This window comes from Convolutriloba macropyga, chromosome 6 (assembly GCF_964194025.1).
Source record: "Convolutriloba macropyga chromosome 6, txConMacr16.3, whole genome shotgun sequence".
NCBI classification, from domain to species: Eukaryota; Metazoa; Xenacoelomorpha; order Acoela; family Convolutidae; genus Convolutriloba; species Convolutriloba macropyga.
In genome coordinates, this window is record NC_134473.1 from 61,232,466 (window position 1) to 61,250,431 (window position 17,966).

A 17,966-nucleotide genomic window follows, 5' to 3' on the forward strand; every position below is an offset into this window, starting at 1 on the left:
CTTCTTTTTCGTTTGTCTTTTCCTCGCTCGCCGCAAAAAACCATCAGCCAAAATGATGTCTGAGTGTTGTATGTGGAAGTTGTCGCTTTTACTTTTTTCGTGATACAGTTTGTTTTGCGCCAGTTGCAGCGAAATTTTATGACCAAATTGTTTTTTTTTGTAGACTCAGCTGTTTGCTCTTTGTGTTCAGAAAAACAAATTATAAAAACAATGTAACTGCTAATTGCCAATTTCCATGATATATGTGTGCGCCTTTTCGGTACAAGTTGTTATCAGCCGTCTGTTGCCCTCTTAAGCAACAGCGTTTCTTAATTGTCTCAATTGTTGACGTTTATCAAGTTGTTTTTAACAATGTGTACCGATCTCATTTGGTTTGATTATTCGTGATTTGCGTTGTTCCCTTTGTTGGCTGCAGCTATACTTTTAAGATTGTTTGATTGTTATCTCGTCAACACGTGTGAGCAAATGACGGAAGCAGATTTAAATTGTATATTGTGCCTGAAACTCTAATATATGAAAGAGTGTTCTTTTATTGTTCTCTCCCTCTCTCAAAAACGCGACAAAGGTAAATCACTCTCTTCTCGTCAATTCGTTCAGTCGTTTGACCTAAGCACTTCGTTGTCACGTGTAGCGTTAATTTTTACCTCATGTGTTAAATACATCCAAAAAATATCAATGAACAAAGCCGTGCCGTAAAATAGAAAGGACAAAGGGTTGCATCATTGAAAACAGTTTTGAGTGCAACCCCAATCCGGAGATTCGAACTCCAATCACCGGCCCTTGTCACCGCTTATTTTACAATCAATTCTCTGTTGACAACAGACACCATTTCTGAATGTGCGCAATTTAGTTAAGAGCTTCTGAAGTAACCATAAAGAGCTGGTGTTCTACCTATATAGGAAACATCAAAGAGGAAAAATTTAATGCCTAATAATGTTTTGAAAAATGCTAACGAACTGTTGTTTGAGGGAGTAGGATGATGGTGGGGGTAGGAGGGGGATGGTTGGTAGCTTGCCGAGGGGGTAGATATATGGAAGGAGGATTAGCAGGTAGGTGCGGGTGGGGGGTAGGAAGGTGGGGGTACATAGCCGAGGAAATGGGGTAGGTGTGCACGGCGGAGGGTAGATAGATGGGGGCGGTTGTAGGTAAGTGGAGGCGGGTGGTAGTTAGGGAGGGGGAGGGGGGTAGGTTAGTGGGGGCGGGGTAGGAAGTGAGGGCGGGGTAGGTAGGCGGGGGGGGGCTGAGTACCTTGGGGGATATAAGGTTTAAGTAAGTGTCGGGGGAGGTAGGTAGGTGGGGTGTGTTAGGTACGCGGGGGAAGTAGGTAGGGGAGTAGGTGGGGGATCAGGTGGGTATTGGAGGAGGTAAATAGGTGGGTTGGGATAGTTAGGCGGGGGGTAGGCAGGCGGAATGAGGGAGATAGGTGGCAGGTTTTGTAATTCCAAAACAGACATCAATGTTCGGATCTTTTCCGTTTGTGCCCCCCCGTACGTCATGCGCCCCCAGTTACAGAGCACGTGCCATTACATAGTACATCATCATGTAAAAAAATGGCACGTGCGTCTTTCAGGGTGGTGCAAATAATATGCGCCCCCTAAGCTGGGCGGGCACAAACGGAAAAGATGCCAATGTTGTAATACAGATGTCAAGAATCAAAAACAAAAGTCAAAAGTACAAGTCATAAACCAATTTGCTTCAGCTTAAAAAACCATAGCAAGACAAGACCTGAAATTCAGTCCACTGAAAAATTAGGACTACTATCTGACCAATAGATCAGTTGAACAAAGCCAAAAAAAACAAATAATCAAAAAAAATTTAATCATTGCCAAAATTCTGGGACCTTTTATCCTGTAGGCCAAATTTGATCCATTTAAATAAATACATTAAACCACGCACAAGCCTTGAAAGGGGTTCATTGGCCACTGAAGATAAAACTCGAGATATATGACAAACATTTTGAAAAATTTGAAAATTGCGAAAATTATTGAAAGTTTCCAAATATCGCAAAATTAATATATGCAAAACATTTCATTTGTCTGCTGAATCTGTCCAGTACCAATATGCAAAGCCTATAAAACTTCCATTGGCCCTTAAAGATTGATAAACTCGAAATAAACAAACTTTCAAAAAAACTGAAAACAATATGGCCCATTAAGATCGATAAAACAAACAAAGTATCAAATGAATGGAAAAATTCGTTATATTAAAATGGTTGAAAAAATCTATTTCCCCTAGAAACTATGCACTAAAGTTTTATCAAACCATGGAGGAGGTTCTTTAGCTCCTGAAGTTAGAAAACTCAAAAAATGACAAAATATCAAAAACTTGAAAAAATCCGAAATTTATCAAGAAATTGCTAAAATTCTATATATTAAAACTCTGAAAACAATTCCGTTGCCACTAAAAGATATCCAGTAATCCACTTTTAAGTCTCCGGAACCGTCTCGAAGCAAAAATTCACTAAGAACCTAGCCAACCCCTCGCTAAATGAAATGAGCCTGCTGAAAACATTAATAGTGATTTCAAAAAATTTACCGACTAACGTCGGGCGAATTGCTCTCACACCACCGGCGAACGGTTGGGTTCGTGGGAGGGGGGTCTTTGGCTGCACGTGCCCCTTACGGCTTGAACGATGTGCAAGGGTGGGAATGGGGGTGAAGTGAGGGGGGCTGATGTGAGGGGTTGTGGGGGAGGGGGATCAACCTCTAAGAACCGCCCTTCACACCATAAGCATAAGTCTCCAAAACAGTCTCTGATTCGCGTACTTGGAGACTAGTGAGCTGAAAGGCTCTACGAGAATTTAATTCCCACTGGCCGCTAACTGTTTATCTCATTTTTGAGGAGTAAAGGTCAAATGGGTCAGACGAAAGATCGGTCAAGCAAAAAACGCCTAAAAATACCAGCCTGACTAAAATAATTGCTACAAACTTCGTTTGAGAGCAATTGAAAACAAAGCTGAAGCCAAAATTGATATCTGGAAAAATCTGATAACATTTTTCACAAGTTGCGACTCAATTTGCAAAGCAGCTTGCGATAAGCAGCTTACGGTAAAAAAAACAACTATTGGTAAAGCAGCTTGCGATAAAGATAACCATCCTTTAAAAAATACTACCATCTGATAAACAAAACAACAGATACGGCGGTAAGTAGAGAAAACAGAGGAAAGGAAAAGGCGAAATGAAAAAAAAACTGTTACGAAAATGCTTTGAAAACTAAGGAAGCTAACTCCTGACAATTATTCCCGGGAACCTTTAAATCAATCTGCTGCTCAATCGATGAGCAACCCTAAGCTAGTCCGGAAAACGTTAATCATCTATCAAAAAGTAAACAACGAAGAGCGCGTCAAAACTTACAATTTTGGATAACTTAGTTCAGAAACAAGGCCAATGTATAAACCTTGAAGTGTCCACACTAAGTAAAAATACAATTCAAAACTATATAGAAGCTCTAGAGTCGAATAGTGAACATGACAAATATTAAGAAGACCTTAAATTGCGAATAAAATAGGCTAAAAAAACGAAAATGGGCCACTTTCATTAAAATGATTCATTTTCTTCAACGAACCGAACTTAAAAAATCAATCGAATTGAAAGACAACCTACACCACTTAAACAGTTAAGTTTTAGCCAATAAACTTAACCAATATCATTAAAAAATGTTAAAAAGTCCAACAGGGCAAAATTGCGAAAATAGATCAAAATTGGATCAAGTTCAAAATTGCTTCTAAAAAGCTCAAAATTGCCCAAACATACTATTTCTAGCTTGGATAACTGACACGAGCACCTTTGTCTGAGAAAGTTAAAGTTAAAACCTAAAAACTGCTTTGAAAAAACCGCACATCTGAAAAATTTCCTTTGCTTAGCGCAGAACTTTTTCGCTACTATTTTTTTCGCTCTCCCTCAGAAATAAAACCATTTAAAAATCTCTCTCGGCTTCACTTTTGTTCAGCGAACCAACCTAAACACTTCTTTTCACGTGCAGCATTTGACATTTTCTAAAACAAAAATCATACCCCGAAGATGCCGGAAAATAACCGCCAAGAATTCCGATAAACCAGGTTGGATTTGAAAGAACAGACAAAAGCGGAAGACTGATACTTTTTAAAAATTGGCAATTGTTATTGATTTTGTTAGACATACTCCTCTTACTTAATGAGAGGATACAGGGGCCACTATCAATATGAATAAGCATTAGAGATGGTAACTAAGACTTATAAGAACAAACTTCAAGTAGCGGCATCTAAAATTGGGCTTTATGGGTTTATCCCGTTTCTATTGTTATTCCGTTATTTTTATAATCAAGTGCTTTTCAAAAGCAGCTTGAGCAGAATCAAACTAGCCTACAGAAGTCAAAGATTTCACACAAAATGTCGGAAAAGCGCCAAAATTAGGTGAAACAAAACAAATCGTTATTCCACCAATTAAAAAAACGAAGCCAGAAGAAAACCTGAAACGACTCGCAGTAGACAACTCACCATCCTAACCAACCTGATTCAACTACTATATATTTTGAAACCATAAAAAAATTACGTGAAAAAATTAACACAAAAAATGAAAAAGAATCTAGAAAAAATTACTTTCAATTGCGACTCCGAAAGAACTTTCAGAAAAAGACTTTATGATAAGGAATGCAGGTGGTTCGCAACCATTTCAAACTAATTGAGAGACAATTTAATTCGTTCACGTAGAAAACCGAGGAAAGGGAAAGTTGATGAAGGACAAAATAAAAACATAGCCGGCAGATTGCCGGAATAGCTGCGAAAGAATAGACATGCATGCCATATAATAGAAAAAGAAACAGGTACAGATCTAAATTGAAAAAAAAATCGACGCCGCTCAAAAAAACTAGGTTAAAAAACATTCAGTGATAAATTAATAAAGCTTGCTAAAATTCATTCCACAGAAGCCTCTTATTAGGGACCAAAAGGTGCAAAAGTCATTTTATTGAGTGAGGTAAGTCACGTATGATCAAAATCTAATCACGCAAATAACCTAAAAACTTTCGTTAAAGCGAAAGATAAATGATGTCACGCGCGCAAACGCCGTTAGTGAGAGGAAGAAGTCATTCAGAAAATTTGACTTTTTCAGCTTTGCTGTGTGAACAAATGTAAAACGAAAAAAGAGCGTCAGACGACGAAACAAAAAAAAACCAAGAGCACCGCAATATAGCTACGCTCAGCTTACAGCTTCGCAGCTATAATAATAATTCTCTATAAAATTCGAAGGAACTTTCTACAGAACCATAAAATGCAACTTTGTACTTTGTTCCCAATATTTATGTAACAAAGTACGACGATTGGTGCAATTTCGTTGCATTTTTCGTGCTTTTCAGGGCAAAAGATAATTGTATTCAAATCGTTTACTAGATCAGTCATCCACTCAAAACTTTGCAGAGAAATAAAATAAAAAGCAAAGAAAAAACCTGAAAACAATAAATTTTTACAAATTATTTCAGTGAGAAGTGTCATTTTACAGTAAGCACACCTAAAGAATTACTCTTAATTAAATTTGATCAAGAAAAACTATAGCAAGAAGAGAAAAATTCCAGGAAAAAGCCTAAAGGGAAAAAAAGGACAAAACTGTCAAAAATTTTCTGTAACAAAAATAACTCAAATTTAAAAACAATCAAGTTGAGAGACTACCAAAAGAGCTTGAGCAAAAGATTTGAATCACGAAAACCACAAACACCTGTGTTAGTAATTTAAAAAGGTAAACAGCTGGAAATTGACACCGAAAATTGCTTCAGATGGTCAAAATTGGTTCCAAACACACTATTACTAATTTAGATAATTGCGGGGACCTCTTTTCACTGAAAGCGTTGGAGTTAAAAAAAACTGCTTTCAAAATGCCGCACGTGATCGAATTTGCTCGCATAAAGAAAATTTATTCACGCCTGCTTTTCCTACTCTTTCTCAGATAAGCGACATGAACAGAAAATCACTCTTTCGTCTCTGCCCTTGAATTCGTTCAGTCATTTGACCTAAACACTTAATTTTCAGGTGCGGCATTGACTTTTACATCCTGTCTTATATACACTACAAAAAATTATAGAAAACAAAGACTCTCCACTAATACTCCTGTTCGAGTCGCAAAAATAGGGGCGCTCAAATAGCCTGCTGAGAGGCTGAGGGCGGCAATTAAAAAAATAGCCTACAGATTGCAGGAAAATAGCCGCCATTGATGCACATCGGGATTGCAGTAGAAAACATAGCTGGCAGATTGCCAGAAATTATCCGCAATAGATTCGTAGATCGGGAGTCTAAAAAAATAGTAAAAAAGACAGGCCAAAAAAATTGTCTTTTCCTTGAAGGCTGATCTGTTATATTTTGATTCAAAATCTGTATAAGTTATTGCTGCCTCTATTAGCTGATCTCAAATAACCTTCATTTAGAGTGACACACACCCATTTGACCTTATCTCTTTGAATTAAAGTAAATAAAAGTCAATTTCAAAGTGAGGAAGTCATTTCTGAGAGTGAGGTAAGTGAAGTGTGACCAAAAATTTAATCACGCGAATGAACAAAAAAAACTCGCTCCACTAAGAGCTAAAAATGACTGAAATTGCATGAACGAATGAGCAAAAAGTGGCTGTGTAATCATATGGTCCTAACAAAAATCATGACGACGAAATAAAAAAACCAAGAGAAGGCCAATGATAGCCCCAGCTATCGCTGTACGGCTATTAAAAAAGAAGAAAATAAACGTGAAAATTGTGACTTACGTAAAACGAAAAACGTGATCAAAAGGTTAAAGCGAAATAAAAACACAATCGAAAAAATATCGGAAATGACTCGAAGAGTCGTCTTCCTAAAAGAATTACCTTTTAAATCAGTTGCTTCCTACTAAGCTGACTACTATGAACCTAATAAGGTGACTACTGAGAAAATCAGTCAAAAGAGAGGGTAGCCCATAAAAACAACTGAACTCAAAAAAATTAACCGATAAGACAGGCCAAATTTTTTGTATGCAATTGAAAACATCAAAGCACACGAGCAGCAACATTCAACCCTTGTTAGGCTACCAAAACATTATTTTCGAAGAAAAATTTGAATACTGTAAGAAATGGCCATAAAGTGTTACAAAAATTATCACATTCCGTAAGTTCTCTCAATCGAAACACTAGTTTACAACAAAAACACTAATCAATTGGTAACTAGAAAAACTTTGTCGCTTTTCAAATCACAATGAAAGCGACAAATGACCAAAAAATTATTGAAATTGAAACTAATCAGGAAAGCCTAAAGCGACAGAACAATATTCAAACGCAAACAACTGCAAACGCAAAAGCAAGCCCTTAGAATATTCGCAGCAAAAGAGTGTTGTTCAAAAGTTGTAAAAGCGAAGCTAGCAAAGCCTCAGTGCCATATTATTTCAAATAAAATCAACTGCAAACAAAACAAATTCAAAGCAAAAAGACAAAAATTATTAGTTCAAATCGATAATTTTCAATTTAATGAAGGCAGTGGGAATAAAACAATAAGACTAAGGATAATGTCAAAAAGAAACATGCTAGAATGTGATGAACACTTACACTGCAAAAGACATTTAAAAAACCAATTCGGATTATCCGAATCGGAAACTCTATTAAAAATCAAAATGAAAAATTGAGGTGAAAAAAAAGGATTTTTTGTAATTAAGCAACCGAGGTTGAAGAACATTACATAGTCATCTTCCTGTCTCAGTAAGCAGTGAAAACAACAATTGCGAAACAACAAACAATGTTCAAAATATGGTGAAGATTTTCATTGAATTTTAAATAAATATCGCCAAAACCAATTCAATTAGCAACAAAACGGAACCAGAAACACCGACAATTCACCAAGACTTTTTATGGTAAATAAACTCAAAGTACAAACAAAATAACTTAGAAAAATTTGATAAAAACCGCAAAAATCGGATTAGTATGTGTACAATTTTAAGGAAGAAAAACACCTCACTTCGAAAACAGGTATCCAAATCAGGCATCATCAACAAGACATTGACATTTTTATTAATTTGGTTCAAAAAAAGTCTGCTCAAAGAGCCAAAAATGAAGAAATTTATGAAAAAGTCCAAAATTTGACAAAAACTGAGGAATATGGGCCAACTTTGGACTTGAAACGCATCATTAAGCTCGCAGAAACATTGCGTTATCGCTTTCAGATGTTCATAAATTCATGCGGCATCGATCAAAATTTACTTCTACAAGAAAACCAAGTTACAATAAAAAAAAAATCTGGCTAAATGGACGAAAACAGCAATGCAGCCAATGAACAAAAACCCTTCTCTCGCTCAGAAAATATTAGTTCACACGCAATTTTATTCACTTTCGGTATTAGGTCAAAACGCCGCCTGAAAAAATAGTACTTCCGGTAAAAAAAAACCTCAAGAAAACCAAAACTCCTCTTAGAGTCGTAAAAAAGGAGAGCGCCTAAATAAAAAGGCGTTTGAGAGGCTGACAGCAACTATTAAATAAATCACTATTATTCCTGATCACTATTATTCCTCTTCGAAACGTAAAAAAAGACAGCACACCAATACAATCCAAATCCTTTGAACTTTTCTAACCTTTAGAATCACAATACTCCTCTTCCAGTCGTAAACATACCCGGCAGATTGCCGGAGAATAGCCGCCGTTGATTCCCATAACTCTATTGGGATCGAAAGAAAAGAACATATCAACTAAAATTGATTTTTGTATAAACATGTTTAAGTGCGATTTATTTTGATGTCATTGAACATACTCCTGTCTCTCAGAGAGAGGCTACAGGGTCTAGTATCAATACCAATAAGCATTATAGATAGTAACTAAAACTTATGAGAACAAAGTTCAAGTACCGGGCATCTAATAATGGACTTTATGGGTTTATCCTGTTTCTATTTCTGACTTTGATTTTTTTACACTGACTCTCGTCATTTTGAATTGCTTTGCTGAGCAGCTGCTGTTTAAAAGGACTTTGAGCAGAATGATAGAAGCAAAATGTCGAAAAAGCGGCGAAATGGGTAAAGCGAAAAAAATGTTCGACGAAGTAAAAACATAGCCGGCAGATTGCCGGAATAGCTGCGAAAGAATAGACCTGCGTGCCATATAATAGAGATAGAAACAGATACAGATCTAAATTGAAAAAAAATCGACGCCGCTCAACAAACTAGGTAAAAAACATTCAGCAACAAATTAATAAAGCTTGTTAAAATCATTCAGCAGAAGCCTCATATTAGGGACCTTTACTGCAAATATGAGTTCCTTTGACCCTAAACAAATTTAAATTAAACTTAAAGTTTGAAAGTGCAAAAGTCATTTTATTGAGTGAGGTAAGTCACGTATGATCAAAATCTAATCATGCAGATAACTTAAAAATTTTTGCTAAAGCGAGTGAGAAATGACGCCACGCGCGCAAATGCCGTAAGTGAGAGCAATAAGTCATTTAGAAAATTTGACTTTTTCAGCTTTGCTGCGTGAACAAATGTAAAACGAAAAAAGAGCGTCAGACGACGAAAAAAAAACATAGCAGGACAGGACAAGTCCTGACGTACAATTCAAAGAATTTTCATTGACTAAACAAAAAACTAGACCAAGAACGGACTATGCATGGATTGGGAAAACAATTTAGAAAAATCCTATCCAAAAAATCGAAAAAATTGTAAAAATCAAAGTGAAATTGCCGCAAGTGAACAAAAAACCACTAGCGAAAAAGCGAAATTTTGTTCAAACACCGTTTTCTCACTCTACTTTAAATTTGGAGCGAAAAAATTCACGCCGCAAAACCACTCGCTTTTTCGCTCCACTTCCTGTTTCGGCGTGACCAAAATCACTACCCCAATTTGACTTCAAAAATCATGAAAATGTGTGAACAGATATTAAAAAAAAAGACAGCGCCCCATTAGAATTCAAATTATTTGAATTGTAAAAAACCAAGAGCACCGCAATATAGCTACGCTCAGCTTACAGCTTCGCAGCTATAAAAAAAATAGGAGCGCTATAATAGCCGGCTGAGAAGATGAGGGCGGCTATTAAAAATACTAAGAGCACCGCAATATAACTCCGCTAAACTTACAGCTATAAGGGACGCTCCACAGATACTCCTCTTCGAGTAGTAAAAAAAATTAGGAGCGCAATTATAACCGGCGGAGATGAGGCCAACTATTAATGAAGATAATTCCGAGTTTAGATTTACGAATATCTTCGTTTGTATATGCAATTGAATACAATTACACAAGGGTAAACTTCAATTGGAAACTGGATGCTTCTTTTGCTCATTTCCGCTATTTATTATTCATTTAACTGAGAAACAAATTCGTTCTGTCTTAAAAAAGATGATCTGCAGTAAATGTAGCCAACAACGAACAATTCAGTGTTTTGATTTAATGTCTGCCACTTAAAATTGGTCTTTCCCACTGCAAACCTGTAGTAACGAGCGACTCCAAAAGACACCCTCCAATAGGCCCGCTACCCGCACCACCCGAGTTGCCTTGATTTGAAAGGTTCTGATTAGATCCCAGGCTTGCCCCACTATTGTTTCCACTGCCCATTAAGTTACCCTGTGCGTCAATCACTGTCGTGTTCGACTGCTGCCGCTGTTGTTGGTTTTGTTGCTGCTGTTGTTGAGCAATGTAGCTCATGGTAGACACAATCACAGAGCTCTGGTTACCCTGTGCGTGTTGTGGTTGGATCACAGCTGTCTGCATGCTACCTTGTCTGCCAAATCCTACAATTGATATTAAACAGTAAAAAAAAGTACAAAGCTGACAGGAATCTAAATCGAATGGGGGAGCGACATCAAAACCTTTTCATTATAGTAATAGCCGATCAAAAAATGTCTTAATATTGTGAAATACCACGACTGTTCTCCATAAATGAAGTGTAAAAACATGACCGACTGGCGTCGGAAGAATTGCTCTCGAACGACGAGTGGCTAATCAAATTACAACTCCCGGCTTCAGGCTGGGGGTGGTAGGTAGCTTGCAGGAGAGGGGCCTATCCACAATGGTGCTTAAAATGACGACATTATACGTTATTATAGACCACTAAGATTTTGTGAAAAAAATGAGACCAATTTTTGCGCATTTTTACATTGGCATTAGTAGTAAACTGCCATCAGTCGGCTATAGTACATTAAAATTGTGAATGAGATAATAATTTAGTTCACGCAAAACTCAAACAGTCAAGGACGTAAAAGTCAATCGAAAAATCAAAACCCAAATTCCATTCGAGAGCAATTACTGTATTATTTTAGACAACGTATTGCTGATTGATTAAATTGCCTGGCCAACGGTTTTAATTATGTTCTTAACATGTTCATCGAGCGTTTTCAGTTCGCTCTATTATCTCGTTATCTAATTTCTGTGAGATGACAATTAAAAGAAAAAAAAAAGAACATTGTTAATTTCCTCTGGTACACATAAGTATAAAAAGCAAATGGTAAAAGAGGCAATGTAAAGTTAAGAATATAACATTATGTAAAATTATAAAATCATTAAATTACTTAACTAAAAATTTGACCTTACATTATTAAAAAATGGCCTAAAATGCGAACATAAAATGTTCTCACAATTTTATATGTACATCGTGAAGATTAAAAATTAAAATTAAAATCTAATGCTCTCAATATCATCTTTAATATCAGTTACTTTTGGGTCCTTCAAAAATTCTTTCCAAAAATATTCTTTCAGTTGTTTTTTAAGGAAGCTTTCGATGTTGTTTTCAGTCTAATATTAGAAGGCAGACTATTATAAATTGGAATGGCTTGTGCAATAAAAGAATCAGTTAAAAACTTATTGTTCTTTCTTATATCGAAAGTTACTTTTTTTGACCTGTCATGTTGTTTTATTCTCATGGTAGAGAGAGGTTCAATTTTATACGCTGGAAGATCGTTGCTGAGTAAGCGAATAAAATATTTTGAGCAACGATATTTCAAGAGAAAAGAAACTGGTAGTATTTTGTTGCGAAGTTTGAGATCTGTAGACCGATCGTATTTTCTCCTATTAAAAATGGATTTTATTCCCCAATTCAATTGTTTTTCTAAAGTTGTGAGTAATGACTTTTGCAACCCTATCAGAATTAGAGCGGAATAATGTAGATGACTTATTACTATTGCATTAAGTAATAATTACTATTGCATTAAGTAATTAAATATCATCAAACAATTAAATTGCATTAAGTAATTAAATATCATCAAAAGTGACAAACAATTATGCTACATGATTTGACATGGTTGCTCAGTTCAATCCATCCTTTGGCATGAGCTCAACTCTTAACAAGGATTTCGAACACTTACACCTTAAAAGACTAAAATAATTACCGTAGTTCTCATCCACTATCTCCGGCGCAGAATTCTGCTGATTGAAGGGAGTGCTTCCAGAATAGTTCATATTGTTGGAAATCACTCCACCTCCTTGCTGCTGGATGATACTCTCCTGTGAAGGCGAAGTGAGACATGAATGTGCACCTGGTAGGGACTGAGGCGTGTTCAGAAGGTTCTCGGGAGACGACACACAGCTGCTTGCACTCGTCTCATAAGAACCACCTCTCGACATCGAAGACAATCGCCGTTGGGCACCTGAATAACATCAGGGGAGTCCAATGGACAAATTTTATACTCAAATCAGTACATCTTAATTTCAAGCCTAAGATGCCAAACCTTACACCACCTGACTCTATGCTCTCGAAATTGGGATCTCCGATAACCCGCTCTCTCGTTCTTTCAAGGCATCATTTCTATAGCCAACTTTATGCTGAAAAAATAGAGCCTCAAAACAAGATAGGTCAAAATTCTCTTGCGCACAAAATACTTGAACGTGAAAGTCAAAACAAACCCGGCTGATTGTCCAAAACACGCCTCGATTCTCATGAGCCCGAATCGGATTCAAACAAGCATTAAAAAGAAGAGCATATAGTGGTCACATAAAATAGACAAGCAGAGCCAAAAACAACAAAAATTCAAAACCTAGCTGGCAAATTGCCAGAAAATAGCCGCAATAGCTTCATAGATCTGTAGTCTCAAAAAGAAGGTAAATAAGACAGACCAAAAAAGAAACATATTCTTTTCATTAAATGAGATGTTAAATTTTGATTAAGAATCTGAATAATTTGAATCTGTATTAAGAATCCATTTACTGCTCTTAAATAACCTTCAATTAGAGTGACAAGCACTCATTTGACCTTATCTCTTTGAATTAAAGCAAAGAAGAGTCAACTTCAGAGTGAGGAAGTCATTTTAAAGAGAGGTAAGTCACGTGTGAACAAAAAGTTAATCACGCGAATGAGCAAAAAACTAGCTCCACTAAGAAATAAAAATGACGTCACGTACGCAATTCAGTAGAAATCGCATGAACGAATGAACAAAAAGCAGATTCGAAGTGATTGTGACGTCAAATGGTCGTAACAAAAATCTTGACGACGAAATAAATTAAAAAACAAGAGAGGGCCAAAAATAGCCTCAGCTATTGCTTCGCGGCTATTAAAAAAATCAAAAAATTAAGTACGTTAAAGGTTCTTACCGTTGAGGTGTTCCAAGCCAGCTATGGCAAAGCCAAAATCTATGCAAGAACACAGCTGCAAGCTCAAAGAACTTAAATTTCAAAAAACCTGTGAGACCAAAAAAAAAACAGAGGGCAGGTTGCAGGAAAATAGCTACCGTTGACGCGTTGATGCATCGGGATTGAAACAGAAGAAAAAGGAGACAAATTGACTGAATTTTTTTACTGTTTTCTTTTTTCATTGTCAAAGCGTTGGATTCTAAAACTATACTTAATTCAGCTTTTAAACTGAAGGCAAATAAGCTTAATACCAATGTCAGCTAGCAAACACTCTAATGAACTTTGATAACCTAATTCTTATGACCGGGCTTTATCGGTTTAACCCGCTTCTATTGATTTTGATCTTTTGACTTTGACAGTATTCATCACATTGCGTAACTGAATGCGTACAAAAAATCAAAATCAATTCAGTTCAAAGAGTGAGTGAAGAAAGTCAGCAGTCAAACATGAAAATCGTGACTTATGTAAATCGAAAAACGTGATCAAAAGGTAAAGCGAATTAAAAAAAGCATAGCAGAACAAGTCGTGACGTACAATTCAAAGAAGTTTCATTGAAAAAACAAAAACTGAAAATTAATGGCCAAGTGCCGCATGTGAACAAAAACCAATAGCGAGAAAAAGAAATTTGGTTCCAACAAATAAACTAGGCCTAGAATGAACTATGAATGGGTTGGAAAAACCATTTAGAAAAAAATTCGATCCAAAAAATCGAAAAAACAGTAAAAATCAAAGTAAAATAGCCGCATAAGAACCAACAACCGCGAGCGAGACAGCTAATTTCTGTTCAAACACCGTTTTCTCACTACTTCAAAATACGAGTGAACAATATTCACACTTCAAAACTACTCGCTTTTTCGCTGCATTTCCTGTTTAGGCGAGACCAAAATAACTACTCCAATTTGACTTCAAGAATCATGAAAATGCGTGAACACATCTAAAAAAAGACAGCGCCCCGATACAATTCAAATTCTTTAAATTGTAAAACACATATCAACTAAGTAATAGCCGTGGAGAGGAAAATGGGAAAAAAAATTAAATTGTAGAATGCATTGCCAATTTGTATATTTTTCATACATATGTCTTAAAAAATAATTTATTTTCGTACCAAAATCTACACACCAATCAGCACAACCTCACAAAATATATTTGAAAACATTGACAAATACGAACATTGCCAGCAGATCGCAGGAAAATAGCCATGATAGACGCTTGTGGCCTTCCATGAATTGAAATAACTAAAGAAATAAGATAGACCACCAGACCTTTAATAAACCAGTAGACATTTTGGGTTAGATTCAGACTGTCAAGTTTATGACACATACGGTCTATAATGAAAAAGCGCTAAAAGCTTTTCAATATTGATAATCGAACTAAAAAAAAACTCAAGACTAATACTAAAGAATTAGGGCATATAAGTTTGGCACTACTTAAATGCACACTATTGATTTAACTAAAAAATTTCATTACATTTGAAGTTTCATAAGTGAGTTCAGCAATCAATTTTTTAATGAGGTAAGTCACGCAATTGGCTTAAAAGCACAAATGACGTCACGTACACAAATTTTAAATGCAAAGCAGTAGAAGTTACTGAAGTCAAGGAAAAAGTGAATTCCAAGACACCTCCATGAAAAAGTGAATTCCATGAAAAAAGTGAATTCAATGAAAAAGTAAATTCTTCAAGAGGTCGTAAGAATCATCGAAGGAGACAAGGAATAAAAAAAACCATAGCAGGACAAGTCCTGACGTACAATTGGAAATTTCTGAAAAAATCAGATCAAAAAATTAGAAAAAGAACAAAAAATCAATGTAAAAATACCGTATTTGAAGAAAAAACCATTAGCGAGAAATGGAAATTTGGTTTAAACAAAGAACTAGGTCTAGAATGAACTATGAATGGATTGGGGAGATCATTTTAAAAAATCTGAACCAAAAAACCAAAACATACCCGGCATATTGCCGGAAAATAGCCGCCGTTGATTCCCATAACTCTATTGGGATTGACAGAAAAAAAATCATGAAAAAAATCGATTTCCGTACAAAATTGATTTTAAGTGCGATTTATTTTGATGTCATTTTGTATTTGAACAAACTCCTGTCACTCAGTAAGAGGCTACAGGGTCTAGTATCAATACCAATAAGCATCATAGATAGTAAATATAACTTATGAGAACAATGTTCAAGTATCGGGCATCTAAAAATGGGCTTATCCCGTTTCTATTTCTGACTTTGATTTTTTTATACTGACTCTCTTCATTTTGAATTGCTTTGCTGAGAAGCTGCTGTTTAAAAGCACTTTGAGCAGAATGAGAGAAGACTGAAACTAGCCTAGAGAAGTCAAAAAGATTTCACGCAAAATGTCGAAAAAGCGGCAAAATGGGTAAAGCGAAAAAAAGTTCCACGAAGTAAAAAAAAACATAGCCGGAAGAATTCCGGAAACGACTTGAAGGAGAAAACTGCCCATACTTATGACTAAACAACTAGAACAGCTATTGTGAACCCTGAACCTCCACAAATGACATCAAAAAATTTTAGGGAGAATAGAAACAGCATTCAAAAACCAAAAACAAGTAGAAAAAACTAGAAAAATGTAGACTTTTTTAATCGTACAAGGAAACATAAAGCCAAATAACGTTCCTTTGCAATAAGAGCAATGAAAAGCTTGCAAAACAAAGGGCAAGTCATAATAGACTAAGAAAATTGTCTAAGATTAAAAAAAATTGTGAAAATCGAACTGTGAAAATCGAAAAGTGAAATTGCTGCAAGTGAACAAAAAACCACTAGGGAAAAAGCGAATTTTTGTTCAAACACCATTTTCTCACTCTACTTTAAATTTAGAGCGAAAAAAAATTCACGCCGCAAAACCACTCGCTTTTTCGCTCCACTTCCTGTTTCGGCGTGACCAAAATCACTACTCCAATTTAACTTCAAAAATCATGAAAATGCGTGAACAGATCTTAAAAAAAGAAGGCAGCGCCCCAATACAATTCAAATTCTTTGAATTGTAAAAAAAATAGGAGCGCTATAATAGCCGGTTGAGAAGATGAGGGCGGCTATTAAAAATAGTAAAAATCAAAGCGAAAAATAGTCAATTTTAGAAAACAGAAGATGAGTACTGAAGCGCTCTCCAATGAATCCTTTGAACCACATCCCAGTAAAACAAGCTTCACAACATTAACAATTTAGCCGTCAGATTGCCAGATAATAGCCGCGAAACAGACCTCTGATACCTGATATAACAGTACACGAAATATTAAGTAAGGACAAGAAGAGTATGCAACAACTTCGAAATGGCAACATAATCCAAAAGTTCCATCAAGTAATTGAGACCTAATGTTAGCTGCCACCTATTGATTGACCTACAGTTTGCACCCTATTGACCCTCAGTTGCCGGTGTCATCTTATAATAATTAACATAACCGACTAACGTCGGAGCAAATTGCTCTCAAACAACCGGAGAGCGGTTGAATTCGTCAGTAGCTAGCTACGGTTTAGTGAGCCTAGCTTTAGCTTAATTAAAGGGTATGAGGTAAGCACAGCGGGGGAGTGCCTGGGGGTCAACCTCAAAACAGTTTCTGTGAATCACATTCTTTGAGACTAAAAAGCTGAAAGGCTCTAAGAGAACTTAGAGCCCTCTGGGCGCTACCTGTTTTGAGGACGAAAAGTCAAATGGGTCAGACGAAAAATCGGCCAGGCAAAAAAATCGCAAAAAACATAGCCGGTAGAATACCGGGAATGACTCGAAGAGTCGCGCAATAAAAACTGTTATCTATCCCTACATATTTCCGAAAAAAAAAAGAAAAAAAAGCTATATACAGTGATTAAAAAATCAGTTTTTTGTGAGATATGTGGGTAGGATAGATAGGTTGGAGGGACTTAAACGGGATCAAAATTAATCAAAATGACCTTTTGACCTTGAGTTCAGTTAATATTCAAGTTAACATTACCATGTTCTTAATTACAATACATTACAAACTAAATTACCTTTAAAGTCCATTGTTGGAAAACAAAAGTCAATTTTCTAAAACAAATGTCAAATTTAAAGTCATGACAAACTAAAAAAAAAACCTGTAGAATCTCAATACGCCTCTTCGAGTCGTAAAAAGATCAACAGCACTATTATAATTGGTGCAAACTTCGTTTGAGAGCAATTAAAAACCCAGGATTATTAGTTATTAATTATTTGAGAGGGCTCGATAAAAAATAGTCAAGGCTCATGGATTATTGTTAGCGCACAATTAATTTTTAGCACAATTTTTGGGGTAAAAGAGAAGGTTAATATTTGACTCTTTTTGTCGGCCCAAATATTAGATGCTAATGTGGTTCACTGGTTTCCTTTTCTTAAAAAATTAATTTAACTATTCAGTTGGGGCAGAATTTCCAAAAACTGACAACTTTCTTTCTTTCTCCAAAACGAGTAAGGTGCCTCCTTATTTATTTTCCACTACAATACGTA

At 36.0% G+C, this 17,966-nt stretch overlaps 1 protein-coding gene across 1 annotated transcript in view; it reads right to left on the minus strand.

Annotated features, from left to right (window-relative positions):
• LOC142341819 (uncharacterized) overlaps positions 1 to 17,966 on the minus strand; it is a 63,988-nt gene that overhangs the window by 5,815 nt on the left and 40,207 nt on the right. Inside the window, exons 10-11 of the mRNA XM_075393060.1 lie at positions 12,277 to 12,534; positions 10,381 to 10,683 (exon numbers count right to left, since the gene is read on the minus strand). Coding sequence (XP_075249175.1) covers positions 10,381 to 10,683; positions 12,277 to 12,534 — 561 coding nt within the window. The remainder of the gene's footprint in view (positions 1 to 10,380; positions 10,684 to 12,276; positions 12,535 to 17,966) is intronic.